This window comes from Drosophila miranda, chromosome XR (genome assembly GCF_003369915.1).
Source record: "Drosophila miranda strain MSH22 chromosome XR, D.miranda_PacBio2.1, whole genome shotgun sequence".
Lineage (NCBI taxonomy): Eukaryota > Metazoa > Arthropoda > Insecta > Diptera > Drosophilidae > Drosophila > Drosophila miranda.
Window position 1 is genome coordinate 18,268,497 of NC_046674.1, and position 15,900 is coordinate 18,284,396.

Below are 15,900 nucleotides of genomic sequence, written 5' to 3' on the forward strand. Positions count from 1 at the left end.
GTCTGGGCTCTGGGCTCTGGGGTCTGAGGTCTTGGGCCTTAAGGTGGGCGTCGCTGGCAGCAAAGGTGCCAGCAAAATTGTTTAATCGATAAGACGGCCATTGCAGGTGGGGAGCCCATTTGTTGGTGTCTCTTTATGGGGAGGGGGCTGTGTGTGATGGATCGATCGATGAGCACGATGGTACGGTATTGGTTCAACGGTCTTGTGGGTACCATCTTCTTCGTATTGCTCGGATTTGTGTTCTGCTTTTTCCGTTCTGCGGGAATTAGTTTTCATACTTTGTTCCGTTACACATTTCGGACTTCAGCGGCAGGTTCAAAACTGATCCCAGAAAATGATTGCCAAATGCAGCTACCTCCAGTTCCTTCCTCTCTGAATTGAATATTGCTTCATTGAGTATTCCATTATTCTATTTATGCATTCTGCAGGCAGACACCTGGCTGGGCCTGGGCATGGGCCTGGGCTTTTTGTTTATGCGTTGCCTTGTAGGTGGCTGCTTCCAGTCAACGCCTTCGTCATGGAGCCCACAGCCGCCTCAGATTGCCTCAGAGATGGAGAGATATTCAATTTGAGAGATTACCAAATCCTAAACAGTTTGCTTGGGCAACTCCTCAAGTGATTTCGTCATCGGAGACACTCCACTTGTGCATGTATTAACCCAAATAGATCTTTCCCGTGCCATCTGTCGGGGTCCCTCTCTCCCTCTCTATCTCTATGCAAGTCTCTGACAATTGAACAAATTGCAATTGTGGCATTGTTTTTGTTTTGTTTTTTTTTTTGTGTGCCTACAGTTATAATTGCATAAGTGCGACGATGCAAAACCACACACAGAAAGGGAGAGAGGGAGAGCAGATTGCGATCATCCTCCGACAGCAATGGGAATACGGAAAATCACTGTCCTCAAGCCTTATATAAGCCCATTGGTTGGAGATTCTTTTTCTTCCGCCTTAGATACGAGTATTTCAACCAAAACTGACCTCAGCTTAATTAAGCCGCCAACAGAGCATTGAAAAGAAGGGTGAGCAATGGAATGGGATGGGAGGGGATGGAATTGGGCCAAAAGAAGTGAAAGAAAAATTAAAACGAAAATCGTATTTGGTTCAGTGAAAATCTCTTTGGATACGCTTAACACTTTCCCGGGCATTGGGCCAAGGTGAGATGGTGGAAAGTTACCGATTTCCACAGAAAACTTTCAGATACGAATGCCAGAAGATACAAATTCAGTTCTGAGCCAGGCTTAAAAGAGCTTTGCAATTGTGGGTACAGTCACAACACGACACAACAGTCCTCCGTCTCGATTCCTTGTCTTTTTTTTTTTGCTTTTTCAGCTCACTTCGTATGCAGCGCCAAGTTTCACACAACAATCAAATCAAATGCGAGGGACTTCTATGACTTGTAACGATCTTCTGGCCCCCACTCCACTCCACTCCACTCCACCCTTCCCTCCCACAAATCGACTTCCGTTTCCCGTTGGCCTGTTGCATAAAAGAACAATTGCGGCCGGCCTGGCCTGGCCTGGCCTCTCAGCCTTTCAAAAATTGATTCGTACGTGAGCTTTTTTTGCAAATCAAATCTTTTCAGCTTTATTTTTTCCTGTCCTTTTCTGGCTTTCTCTTCGCCCTCTCTGGCGTGCATTTGCATATTTTTTGTAATTACGAATTTTACACCTGTCACACTCACATCCTCTGCCCCTGCCCCTGCCCTGGCGCTTTTCTTTAGGCTTTTCCTTGGGGAGTAATGAGAGTTCCTCAGCGGAACTCGTTCGCTGGAGAGGGCCACAAATTGGAGAGGAAAGAAAGTATTTGTCGAAATTTAAGTTTGATTGAGAGAGAAGGAAAAACAAAAGGTCCACGAGAAAATGCATGTTTTTCTATCTCTTTAATGTATCCAGTAAATTGTTAGAATAAGATTCAAGTTCCAAGTAAAATGTGATCGAAAAAACTATATTTTTTCGCCAACAACAGCCTGTCTCTCCCGCCAGCCTTTCCCCAAAAAAGTGAAAATATCTGCAACCTCCCTACAATTGTCCGACCTCTTTGGCACTTGATCAAAATGCTCTTCAGAGGCACCGCTGCCCCCGCCGGGTGGGAAATCAAATTGGCAATAATTTTAGAGGCCGGGGGAGTACATATCAATGACCTTGAGGCGCCAATGTAGACGGCCTGGCCGTGGCCAGGGAGAGCTAAGTGAAATGCCATCTCTTTCCACTTTTTATATAACAATCGGATTGAATCGGATCGGATTGGATCGTGGCAGACAACAGCAACCCACACAAGACCAAAAGTAAAGTTTCACCTGCCAGAGGTAGCCACGAACTCCAATCTCTGAGATGCCAGCGAAGGTGATGGGGGATGGCAATGGCAATGCAGGGAGTGGGAGGGGGAGAGAAAACACGTTTTATCTCATAGTGAAAAGTCACAAAGTCACTTTTCCAGGGAACTTTTTTTTTCAATGGAAAACATTTTTGGAATTTCGTACGAGTATCAATGAAAATGATTTCCACATGCGCATATCTTGGGAAACATCATCGCCGCAGCGAAGCGAACTTGCCGCCGATCCGTTCAAGTGCAATTTTTGCCTGCTGATTGGTCATTTCTTTGATGAAATGTCGACAGACATTGACAGTCTCTAAGCAGTTTTTCTGCCAAATCATTGCCTGGGTGATTTACGCAGACTCCGCTATTCAATGCGCACTTTTTGAGGGCAAATTGTGCAAGAAAACATGTATAACAAGTCAATGAATCCAATAAATAGGACCCAAATAGGAGTCGCAATCATATTTGATCGCCCAAATTCATATCTATATTGCTTTGAAGAACGGAGCTTCTGCTTACCCTATAATCGTAGTCATGGCGATTCTCCAAGCTTATATCGCTGTACATGTCTTCGGTTGTATCACAGTTGGAGCTACGGCCCGAGGAGTTAAAGCTCGATGATCTATAGAGTTGGCTATAAAAGAAAACAAGCAAAAAGGAATTTTTGTAAACGTTAGATATCACTAATTATTCAAGTTGCAAGTTTGTCTTTAAGAAATACAATTTTGGTCGCAGGTTCGAAAAAAGCCTGCTGAATCTATCTCTAACTAACTGAATAAAAGGGTAGGGACATCTTTTCAGTGTCCCTTTTCTAGCAATTAATGGTAGTTTTGGAATATTAATCGCAATTGATCCGGGGAAATCCGGCACAGATTGATTTTTTTTGCTATTAAAATAGTTATATTGATACATCACATGTAAATATAATGTAGACTCAAATGTAGATTAATGTGGCGACACTTGACGACGTACTGGTGGTGGCGCCATACAACTGCAGGTGGCGCCGCTACGTAAAATGTATCTTTTACAATGTAATACTACTTGTATTTTTACATTTAGATACTTAGTAGAGACTCAAACCATACATTCAATTCTTTTAAAACTGCGGTAGCTTGTGAACTTAAAACTTTAGCACCTGTAGCTGCAGGCATTTTTATTTATTTATTTTTAAGACTATCTTTGTCCATTATCGTGCTGAGCAAAAAATATTTGTATAATGTCTGTCTGTTATAATCTAACTCCTAAAGTGTATTTTGCGGAGGTTTATCTAGGCATCTGATGGATCTCAGTGCAGATTAGATAAAAGTGTGTAGGTAGCTTTTATTATATATGTAGTCACTTTGCAGTTATAAAACTTACCTGGCTAAGGCATTGGTGCTAATCTGTCTGCGGCCAGAACTGCAAGAGAATTAGAAGAACAATTTTAGTATTTAATAGAGAGTATCACGAAAAAATCTATACAAATGCCATAAAATCCGCTAAAAATTTATGAAAAATAACCAAATAAATATGAGTCTTGATAATATTTTTTTTTTTTGCGTTTGTTAGTAATAGGTTGAGAAGATATTTTGTTAGTTTTCGATACCGATTCGAACCCAATCTCCCCCACAACCCATTAGAGCCCCAAGCCATGAAAGAGAAGGAATTTCGAACATTTTCGAAATGCAAATAATGCCTGACATTGACGGTGAAAAATAGGGAAAAGCGAAAAAGAAACTTGTAAAACAACAACAAAGAAAAAGACACAAAACACGTGATAATGAAAGGAAAGAGAAATAACAACAACAATGGCCACCCACGCGATCAGGTAGAAAATGAAAAAGTGAGGAAAAGTGCCAACAAAAGCCGTCGAATCGCGACAGCCAAGAAAATGTGGCAGTAGTGCCGGCAGCGACAATAGGAAAACTCGAATAAAAAAAATAATAATGGTATTCTCGACAGAGATTTGGTTTTGTTTTAGAATGCCCAACGCTAAATGGTGGAATATTAATCTAAAAACTCCGCCAGTATAAAAGCCTTAATAAAAATACAATCTATTTTCACGAAAAAAATAGAGTAGAGTACCATAAATATTTGCAACAGCAACAGACAGCAGTGGACAAACGAGGAAACCAAAGACGACGAAAAATGACGGCAGGCAAAGAAACAGAAAAACAGAAAGACAGACAGCTTCATTTTGAGTAAAAGTAGGGTGTGGCGTTGGAAATCCTCTTTGTTGCACACAGTCCCAGTGCACATCGACCACGAATATAGGTCAAAGGTGGGAGACATTTTGCCCGAAGAAAAGAAAACACGTTGCAAGGGAAAGGCAAGCCAGTGTCCCCAAAACCGTACAGTCCCCATAAAACTTGGGCATTCCAGTAATTTATTGGTACTTTGTTTTGTTTTGTTGTGCGGTTTCCAGTTAAAGATGATCTCATGGCAAATATGTATGAGCAAGCGAAACCGCAAATAGTTTACGTTTTGGAGAATTACATAAAAATGTGCGAAAAACAAATAAAAAGTTTTCAAACTTTATCAATTACCCGCTCTTACGAACCCTCTACTGACTGTCCGCCAGCTTCTATGAGGCCCCAACTGAACTCATTAACCCAGTTTCGGGTGTACGTGTACTCCAACACACACACACACTCACACACACACACGCATATGTGAAAATCTGTCTCATCTGGGTTTTATGGCTCTGCTATGAACTCTATTTTTAAACCGACATAAACCACAACGTAGGACCAACATAAAACCATGCAAATTGGCCACAATTTTCGCAGAAACTTTATTTTATTTTTTAATCGACTTTATATAAGTAAAAGACTTCAAAAACTGGAGTGGCGTGCTCGTAAAAATATGCAAACAAGAAATCTTAAAAAAAAATATGCCAGAAAATTATTGAAAATTGAGCAAAGCTAAAAAATTGTTTGGGGAAACCTGCTGCTGCCGCTGCTCTTGCAGCAAAAAAATATTGCGCAATTTGTGCCAGCAAACAGAAAGAGTGGAAAATGCGAAAAGTCATCTGCGCACAGTGGGAAAAAAACACTTCTTTCAGCCCACTTTTAGCCGATCTAGGGTTAGGCGGTATCCCTTTAAAGTTCTTCAACGAGCTATTGGTTTTTTTTTCAATATTTTTAGTTTGAAAATTCGAACAGCTGTTGGCAGTGTGGCAGCTGTAAGGCGCATTGCAATTTCGGAGTCGAAATCATATTTTTGTTTGCCATCGTTTTTATGGGCTAAAGGCTTTTGTGCTGCTGGATGGCAGATGGTTCGTTGCACCCACTGTGCTGCGGTTTGCCGGGTTGCTGCATTTTATGACTCAGTGCGGTGGCATGCTGCTATTGATGCAACTTAAAGTTGACATTAAATTGGAACCCAAAAGTGGAAGCCCTCAAGCTATTGAATGCTGGAAAACCATGGCAAATAATAGTTTTGATATAACCCATTAAACTTTTGCACAAAAACATAATTGTATGTGGCTTCAACTAAAACAAAAACAACAAAAACGCTCCAAAGAAAACGAATCAAAAAATGACAGTTAATTATGGAACAGAAAAAAAATGATCGAGGTAATGCCGTGTAATCACAAACCAAAAAAAAAAAAAGCTGTTTAAATATGATTAAGGTCGTTGGCAGCAAATGGAGGAAGGAGGGAGTTCGGTGGAGAGGCTGAAATGACTGAATCAGTTGCAGCATTTGGGTAACCTTGAATCTCGGAGGGAGCAGAGCAGAGGCCGATGCCGAGGCCGAGGGAGTGTTCTCTTCCCCCCCAAAAAAATCGAAATGAAATTCGAAACGTGGGCCGGAAGTTATGGTCTGCGGTTGGTTTTCTTGATGGCAGCGTTTTTGAGAGAGTTTCTGATTCTCCACACATAAACTTTACGGGGCACTAAAACAGGAAGGTAGAAAAAAAAACTGTCAAAGTATTCGCCCAAGCACCTGTTGAATAACAGAACACCCCCCCGCACACCCTGCAGACCCCCTTCTAGCACCACAATTACCGTTCATTTGCTCTCCCTCTCCCCCCGCTCGCATTGCGTTCCGCTTCGTTAGCCTTTAAGAGAGAGATAGAGAGATGGAGAGGGGGGTCAGCAGAAGTGAGGGGTATTGGGAATGGTGGAGAGGGAGTGGTGGGTGCATGGAGTGGAATTTCAATTGTTGTTTAGAATGAATTTTACAGCACTACGAGTAGAGTTTTTTTGGTTTTTTTTCTCTCTGAAATGCTTATGAAATTCATATAATTAGAGGCGGAAAATATGTAAAAGCAACAAGGCTGCAGAGGAGTGTAGAGGAGTGCTAACAGGGAGAAGCAATGGGCGAATAGTTCTCCAACAATGGACGTTGGCTTCTCCAGGCGATTCAATACAGGGTAATCGGTATACGATCACCGATCCACTTTAACACCCAACTGTTAATTGACTGGCAGGGGGGGGGGGGGGGGGGGGGGGGGGGGGGGGGGGAGTGGCACCTCCTCCACTGAGTGATCACCTGACAAAGGGCTCCATCTGTTGTTATGAGGTTACACGGGAGTAAAAGTCAAAGGCAAAACTCAGAAACACTTTAATGCTCCCCAGAGGGCCTTTCAAAACAAAAAGTAAGCAACATTAAATAATCGTCTAGAGGTGGCAAGTTTCTTGAACTTTTGCTGTTTTAAATTCAAGCCACAAACAGACAATGGATCGAGTCAAGTTTGTTTCTTTATTCTCTGCCTCTTTCGCTGCTCTTTCGCTGCTCTTTCTCTGCCTTGCCCATCCCCAAGAGAGTCAATCAATCACGATCGGATTATGCAAAAAAAAAAAACAAGTCACAAATAAAGCTGACTAAAATAATTTCGGACAAGCACCTGTCGCAGTCAGGTGCGACTGACCCAGATACAACTACTACTCCTCTCTCTATCGCTCTATCTCTCTCTCTCTCGGTCTCTTTTTGGCCTGCCCAAATCAAGTTTTCTATTGCAGAAAAGTCTGTTCCCAGCGAAACGCCTCAATGCACCGTGACTTACTGTTAGGGTTACGGTTTCTGTTTCTGTTTCTTTAGTTGCCCCAAAGGTGCAGAAACACCTCGCTCACTCGCTCACTCACTCACTTGGCTCCTCCTCTGCGCTCCCTTAACCCCTCATTAGGTGCCTGGGAAGTTCAACTAATTGAAACTATTAAAAGCAGCTTTTTTTTGGTGGGCTCTAGACAGGTTTGCTGTCTCATTAGAGGAACAAAAAAAGCTAAAAGAAAATCTTAACAAACTGAGGAAAATACTAGGGTATATAGACTTCGGCCTCTTATGTATTTTTTTTGTATTTTTTTGATTAGTTTAATTAGGGAAAAATGTCTAAAGTCTTTAATTAAAACCTCGGATTGGAGAAAGGGCAAGAAAGAAAGAGAGAGAGTTTGTCAAACATGATCTTGATGTGGGAAAAGACATAGAAATCTCTGAAAGTACAATCTCTAGGGTTCATAAATAACCCTTAAATCCTCAGCAATTGTTGGGTTTTAACCACGCCACGGATCATTTCTTTTGAAAAGGTTTGGAAAAATTCCAAGCTATTCGGGGGTCAGAAATTGTCGCGATTGTTGCCATTTTTTCAAAAGAAACAATGACCGAGCCACAAGGGAAAGTATTTGTGGGCAGTGACTTGGGGCGTGTCTCTTGACTGCTGACTGAATTCTTAGGAATACTACGAGTATTTTTATAACCACTAAGTGCAACAACAACAACAACAACAACTTGGTGAAATGAAGATTTTAATACGCACTTTTTTCTCAAATGACTGCGACGACGGTCATAGGGAAAGTACTCAAAATACTCATCATCCATTTATGTGAGAATGTGAGATTCCGCGGAGGTTTATCTTTATCTTTCGGTTAGCTGTTTTGGCCATCAGTTTTTATCGCCATTGTCCGCACTGTGGACGTCATTGAGTCGCTTTTGTTGGCTTTAACCGATAAGGTGTATTGGCTTTTGGATAAGCATTAATTACAGCACTCTTTGGGCCCTCTTAGCCATGGAGTTCCACGGAAAACATCCATTATTTGAGTTTTTTGGATTATTCATATTATTTTGGGATTATTTAATGTTTTTGAAGATGTTTCAAGTACGATTTAGTTTTTAAATATTTTTGAAACATTTTTGTACTATTTTGTAGTGCATTTTAGGACCATTTTCTTTCACTTGGAATCATGTATATTTGGGTATTAAAAGATATGATTTCTGGAAGAGTTTTCATCGCAGGCATTGCATCAGCTCTTTGGAGCTTCACTTTTCTTTGGTCTACAGAAAAGGAAATTTTATTTGAAAAACGCAGACCGCAATTGAAACCGACTCGGAATCGGACCCATCATCGACAAATTAGACACACTTTCGCAATGGAAAACGGAGGAGGCCTCGCCTCGGATTGGATCGGATTGGATCGGATCGGATTGTGGATCGTTGGGGCGGCTGGCCACACTTCACTTTTCATTACGAATCCCCTCAAGCCGAACACCGATTGTGGCGTCTTGTGGTTAATATCTTACGAACACGCGTCTCTTGTGGCCAAACATCGCTCTGATAACGTCGTTAAAAGCTCTCCGAAAGCGAAATCAAAAGGAAAACTGCAGTCTACAGACGGCAGACTACAGACGGCTTCGCTGACCAACTAACAATGAAAATGTGCAGCAACTGACGGGTAACATTTATATGGCTGCTCCACGGGTAATTAAGGCTCTAAAGATGATTCGATTCGATTTTGATTGATGGATCGCGACAGGGCGTGAAAAAAGGTCCCACGGCGGAGAGTGTGGGTCTCTCACGGCGTGGAAATGTGGAAATGCGGCAATGGGTTCGATTTGATTGCCCCGAAGACCTGCATTGAAGTAATTGCTTTTCGTCTTGTGGTCCCAAAGGGTGTTGAAACAGGCTATTATTGAGCAAGTCATAGGAATCTGCAATTTCTCTGGTCATTGATTCAGAGTTCAGTTTAGAAATTCATATTTTTCTCAGGTGTGTCCCTGTTTCACTCTGGGGGTAGGGGGGATGGGGAAAAGTGCATCACAAAAGGGCGTGGACCTCCCGAGAGCCGGCCAACAGTCACGTGCAGAGAACGAGACAGACTCGCCGAAGATGGAGCAGGAGATGGAGCAGAGATACTGCCTGGTAGTTTCGCCTGGGAAGGTGCATTGTTGTAGCTTTTGTAGTTTTACTTTTAGACACTGCCATTGGGCTTGGGCTCGGGCCATTAAGGCGTGACGGTGACGACGCCGTAAACTACCAAAGTGTAAACTACAACAGCCCAAAACTATGTACAAAATCTCATAAAACCGCACTGCTCAAATTAAATACGTTTTCTATTCCATGGAAAGCGAAATTTATGGCCAAAACCAAAAAAACAAAACAAAAATCACAATTAAGTTTGCTCAAATATTTCGCACTCGCAGACGCATTCGCCGCGATGTCTGGTCCCAAAACCCACACTTTCACGTACTTTTCGTCTATTTTTTTCTTCAACGCAGACACCACCGGAACACTGTTCGTCACAGACTCTCTGTGCGGGATTTGATAAATAATTGAATCGGCGAAAAAGCGCCAACAGAAAACGTTTGCCCGCACGCGCTTCCAGTCCCAAGATCCAACTCGAACTAACCGCATTCTCCAACACGGCTCGAAGCGGCAACAACAGCCAGCAGGCCAACAGGCCAGAGCAAAATAAACACAGCAGAAAGAGCAGCGAACAAGTGTGTGGGGCGAGAGAGAAACGGAGAAACAGAGAGCCAGAGAGAGCTGAGAGCCGCGCCGAGAGCGCCAGCGACTGCTGTGGGGCGAAAGGGTTGCGCCGCTGCTCGAGCATTGCCGGACTGCTCAAGAATGCCCGTTCTGTTAGCCGAGACACCCCATACCGGTACCGCTAACAGCGGGCACAAATCAGGGGCCATCTGGCAACTCTTTCGAGTAACAGTTTTTCCAAATAGAGAGGCACCTGCAGCATTGGCTTTGTGCTGCCCGAGAAAGTCACTAAAACATAAAAACAAGAGGAAGGAGAACGAGCCCCTGAGATGCTGCCAACTGCCGTATTTGGGGGCTTTAGTGGAGCCCCCGCAAATTGCCTCCATTAGGTGGCGGGGCTGACACCTTCGGGCTATTGGGGGCCCCCGAAAACAAGCCGCAGACAGGTGTGTAATTATGTCTGGTCTGGTCTGGGAGAAACAGAGAGGGGGAAGGAAGGCGCATACATAAGTGCACCGAAGGTTGGGCGGCCCATGGGAGACAATTGAAAAAAAAAAACCCGAAAGGGTGAGCTCTGAAAGCAATTAAAGGCCTTTCCAAGGTTTCCAAGGAGAAAATGATCGGAATGAGGGAAAACGGGTATTCATCCTGAAGAATGAAGGAATTAGAGGAATTCAAAATCACGCTGATGTGTGCTGAAGGTTGTTCAGCTCTACAACGGGAAGACGGGACTCTGTTCCCGCTATCGAATTGATTTAGAAATTACATTTCTTAGATGAAGATCAGCCAGATGATGTGTCAGAGGAAACTCCAGTGCGGCTGTCAATGGAACAACTCGTGACCCGCAAATATCTGAAGAAGTTATCAGTGAAGTCTTCCAAAACTCATCTTCTGCATTGATTACGCCGTCCAACGTTTTGTCAGAGGTTCCGTTGGCCAGTCTGGATGGGTTACAAGGGTGTCCCAATTCGAACAAATCATCAATGATTCTAGTTCCGACCTTAAGCCCAGGCTTCTCCTACTCCCTCCGTTTCAGTGGACCCCAATGACCCTGGGAAAAGCCTTTGAACGATTCCAAGCTCACACAAAAGTGGATTTTCAATTGTCTCCCTTTCTACTTCTCCCAGACCAGGCCAGTTGTCTGCGGGGGCCCCCAATAGCCTGAAGGTGTCCGCCCCGCCACCTAATGGAGGCATTTTGCGGGGGCTCCACTGCAGCGACAGGGACTCGTTCTCCTTCCCCTTGTATTTATATTTGAGTGACTTTCTCGGGCAGCACAAAGCCAATGCTGCAGGTGCCTCTCTATTTGGAAAAACTGTTACTCGAAAGAGTTGCCAGATGGCCCCTGGTTTGTGCGCGCTGTTAGCGGTAACGGTATGGGGTGCCTCGGCTAACAGAACGGGCATTCTTGAGCAGTCCGGCAATGCTCGAGCAGCGGCGCAACCCTTTCGCCCCACAGCAGTCGCTGGCGCTCTCGGCGCGGCTCTCTTCTCTCTTTCTGCTGTGTTTATTTTTCTTTGGCGTGTTGTTGCCGCTTCGAGCCAGGTTGGGAATGCGGCTAGTTCGAGTTGGCCCTTGGATCTGGACTGATAAGCGTAGATATGGCGTGTGACTCTTGAGCATTGCCCACCAGCAAGTGGGTTGTCATAACTAATGTTAGATCATTTAGAAAAGATTCAAGTGGGAAAAGGAGCGATAGAATTATAGTTTGAGCAGAAGCCTTCTTTCAATAATACGTGATATTCGGAAGACGGATCTGTGGCATTAAGGCATTGTTCAATAATATGTAAATGGAGGAAGAAATATAAGCCAGATTGGAAGGGTAATCCATGCATTTTTATGGAGGGGTTGGATAGCAATTTATCATCAAATAAGGCATCTGCTAGATCTTCAGTCTTAGGAGTTAAATAGATCTAAAATAAAAACTTGTTTTATTTATTGAAATTTGTAAATGTTCTCTTTTTTCAGATATAAATATCTGTATATTTTTCTTCGGTTCTTAAAGTGCATTTTTTCCTATCGCTCTTTTGTTGAATGCCAAGTGCAGACCGAGACCGAGGGGCAACAAATTCCCAGCAGTTGGGCAAAGACAAAGGCATTTGCATGACAACTTCAAGGGGGAGCACTGGGAGGGAGGGGGCTCTGGGAACACCAGGGTCTGGCAACGATTTAAGGCCTGGGAAAGGGTTAACTGATCTGAACACGCCTTGAACGGAGGGAAATCGCCGGGCATACTCCACACCGATTCAAGATGAAAGCCTGGCGGCAGTGGACAAACTCTAGCATCCATCTTGGCGTGAATTTTGGGTCAATTTTATTCGCGACTTGACAAAAGTGTCGGCCTAAATTCTGAAGAGTAAACAATTGCCTTGCCTCAAGTCAAACCTGTTTTCAGTGCCGCCAACTCCTCACTTCCTCAGAGCCAGAGCCAGAGCCAGAGCCGGAGTCAGAGCCACAGACAAAGCCAGAGCCAGGCGAGAGCCAGGCAAGAGCTCTCTGGGCAAATTCCAATGGCATGACTACCCCTGAGAGAGAGAGACAGCGATGTGAAACTTGTAAGCCAGGCCAATTCAAGCCGAACCAAGGGGAAAAGGAGATTGGTTAGAGCCAGGCCCGCATTTTATGGGTACTCGGTGTACCTTCAACCTTTCCGCAAAGGCGAGAGAAGAGCGCTCGCAAAAGCAGCCAAACCGCTTTGGCCCGGGGAGAGAGGGCAAACAGGAAACAAGGTCTCCTCTCCATGTGAACTCCAAGCAGAACGCCAACTATCAAGGAAGCCGCAGAGATCTCATCTCAAAGTTCTCATTTATTTCCCTTCGTTCCGGCAAAATCTCTCGCCATTAATCTGATATATTTATTATGGTCTGGTCTGGTCTGGTCTCGCAATTAAAGCCCCCAGAAATGTGCCAATTTTGTGTGTAACTTTTATGATGGGCCCCATTTTGGGGGCGGGGCGTTGGGTTGGCCGAAAGAAAGCTCTTGAAAATGAGCCACAATTGTACATTTCGGTTGTATAACAATTGAAGTGGTCGGAAAAGATGGAAAAACCTGATAGCCACTGTAGTTGGGAGGGAGAAAATCCAATCAAAATGTTCAAAATAAAAGGTTTGATACAAATTCGAATAAAAATACATTTGTTGAATGCTCTTGATGCTGAAAATATTAAAATAGTTCCCTTAAATGTACACCAATTGAGTAATTAATTTGTTTATGTACAATATATGTAAGCCGAAACCAAAATGGGCCAAAAATGTGAGATTAGAGGTTAGATAGATGGTTTGTTGGTTTGTTGCGTGAGCAGATTCTACATGAAACCCAAAGGAATAATGATTTGTGGCTTACTGTCTCATGGAGCCCCAACGACGCTGCGATAAGCTATCGGGATTGCTGTAAGAAAAATATTCATCAATTTAAGGTTTAAATTAAGGCTAAAAGTGCACATTTGGCTAAAGTTTTAGTTTGTGGTGTAAAGAGGTAATCATTTTCGAGAAAATTTGAAAATTCCTTAAGTATTTGTCTGCTCTGCTATTTCTCTTCCATTTGTAATTACTTCCCAATCAACGATTTGATGAATCATACTTTAAATATATTTATCTATAATCCCTGATCTTTTATTAATATTTAGAGAAAAGACTCTTGAATTAGTTTCTTCTTTTGAAAACGTTTTGCACACCTAAGATCGTTGTTTCAATTTCCAAATCAGTGCCACCACCTTTTCCATTATACCTTGCAGCTGGACTGCTTTAACAGACGTCGGCTGATGGAAATGTTGGAGGTATTCAATGAACAAAACTCTGCTAAGTTGCTTAACCAAATGTTAACTGGATATCCAAGACATAATTGGGATATTTATGTGTATTATTTATAACAACTTTGGTCACCAAAAAAACATGTGCATGCTCCACGAGCACCGACTGTGTTGGGATTTGCGACTCGAAGACGGAGCCACGCATGAATCACGGCTTGTGGCGGCCCAGGCCGAGACGAGCATAGAAAAAACTGGTTTTCTGTATGCATTTTAATGCCACATCCATGTGTATACACACAGAAAAGGTTAAATATTCAAATAGTGTGGCTTTTTGTTGTTGTTTTTGCTACGGACAAATTGAGACTAGAGTTTTGAATTGATGAAGTCTCTGGGACTGGACTGTCGACTGGTTGGGGCAGCTTTATGGCCATTACGTAGTCAGTAGCCTGATTATGTGTGCAACCTTATATATGTATGTACATATTTCTTACAACTGTAGAGATTCGCATTTGATTCGTTTCGATATCCATTTTGGGAGTGGAGCGAGTGAATAATGGACTGGTGGTGGTGGGAGTGTGGGTTTACCTTGTCGGTGTGCGTCTCAGACTGCGTCTGGCCCAATTGTCTCGGGGCATAATGTTCAGTTCGTCATCGCTGGAAATGGCAGGACAGTTAATTCGAAGTTCCAATGGATATGCATTCGATTCGACTCACTCTTGGGGCGTGGATGAGCCCGCATGCGGGGCCAGATCGAGTTCGATGCCAACGCTGGCGTTCAGATTGTTGTTCCCATCGTTCGAGTGTCCACTGTGATTGGAGCTTCCCACGCTGAGATTGTTGTTGCCATTGACGTGGTTGTTGCTACTGTTGTTGTTGTTGTTGTTGTTGCTGATGCTGTTGTTGTTGTTGTTGTTGTTGCTCGAATTGGAGCCATTCCGTCCTTCCCTTAGTTGGGCGGGAAACTCGTTCTCGCCATAGCCCTCGAAGGACTCGCCATCGGATAAGGACGAACACTGAGATTTGGCAACGCCCGCTACAAAAAAAAAAAAAAACGTTGATTATTGCCAAGACCGATCAAAGGTCATCGCTGGGTCGGGTGGTACTGTACCTGTGCTGGAGGGCGGACTGCTGGGCGTGGGGCTGCTGTCGCCGGACATGGTTTCCGCATAGAGAAAACTGTTTGTGTTGGCTTTGATGGCCGCATTGGGGCTGTTGGGCAGCTGAATGCGCGGCATGGGCGCCATCTTGAGTGTGGAAGAGCTGAAAGAACCAAAAATTAAACATTTATCAAAGAAGTTCGGAATAGAGGAATCTTTGTGCCTGGCAAGCAGGTCCCAGTGCTTGTCAAACCATTCATGTTTAGCCCTAATTCTGGGGAAACCCTCCGGGGGGCTCAACGCGTGCAACAGGTGCACTTTCTACTTCCGATTTTGGTCAAACTTCGACCAAGGGAAACCAAATTGGGTCGAGGTCTGTTGTGGACACTTCCTTCCAGCAATTACCCCTTACTCCAGGGCATGACTGGCTCGAGAGGGAAAGGGGGGAGGGGGGAGAGGTTCCCGATCTGGGCGTGAGTAATTACCCACGATACGAGTTCATTTCTTCTATAATTGTCGGCGCTCTGCCTTGCCATCATTTTCTGGTTTTCTTTTTCGTGTTTCACGCTTTCGTTTCTTTTTTGAATTGTCACCGAATTGGGGGTTTAGTGGATTGTTTGGGCGCATAGAAAAATCTATAAATATTGTTGGTACAATTGGTGGAGTGTCTGATTGATATGTCAGGGCCGTTAGTTGTAAGAGAGTAAGTGGGTCAACGTCCACGTTCTCCAGAGGGATTAGGGGTATGTCCAACACTCATGGGAAAGGGATAAGACACAACAACAAGATCCAAATTGAAAGAGGAGTCCTCTCTAACCTTTTCGGTTCAACCAGTTGAAGTTTCACTTCAATTACTCCAAATTATATGGATTGACATGAGGGAGGAGCCTCCTGGCCAACAATTTCATAATAGACTAACCATAAACTTGTGATTAAATATCGATTGTCTGCAGAGCGTTTCCAGCTGGAATAAAATGCCATAATGAGCAGATATATGTGGCTCAAAAGAAAGCAAAAGGAAATAATGATACTCGTACTCGTACGGGTGGGCAAAATC

General features: G+C 43.6%; 1 protein-coding gene across 6 annotated transcripts in view; it reads right to left on the reverse strand.

Moving 5' to 3' along the window:
- LOC108152191 (rab11 family-interacting protein 4B) overlaps window positions 1–15,900 on the reverse strand; it is a 39,131-nt gene that overhangs the window by 16,430 nt on the left and 6,801 nt on the right. For 2 of the 6 annotated variants that reach the window (XM_017281341.2, XM_017281338.2), the window contains exons 2-7: window positions 14,855–15,006; window positions 14,461–14,779; window positions 14,332–14,400; window positions 13,341–13,385; window positions 3,675–3,713; window positions 2,835–2,949 (exon numbers count right to left, since the gene is read on the reverse strand). In XM_017281341.2, the coding sequence (XP_017136830.1) occupies window positions 2,835–2,949; window positions 3,675–3,713; window positions 13,341–13,385; window positions 14,332–14,400; window positions 14,461–14,779; window positions 14,855–14,990 (723 nt within the window). In that variant the 5' untranslated portion in view covers window positions 14,991–15,006. Of the gene's footprint in view, window positions 1–2,834; window positions 2,950–3,674; window positions 3,714–8,052; window positions 8,266–9,759; window positions 9,885–13,340; window positions 13,386–14,331; window positions 14,401–14,460; window positions 14,780–14,854; window positions 15,007–15,900 lie in introns of those variants that run through there. The other 4 variants (XM_017281343.2, XM_017281342.2, XM_033386450.1 and 1 more) reach the window with 3 other exon arrangements.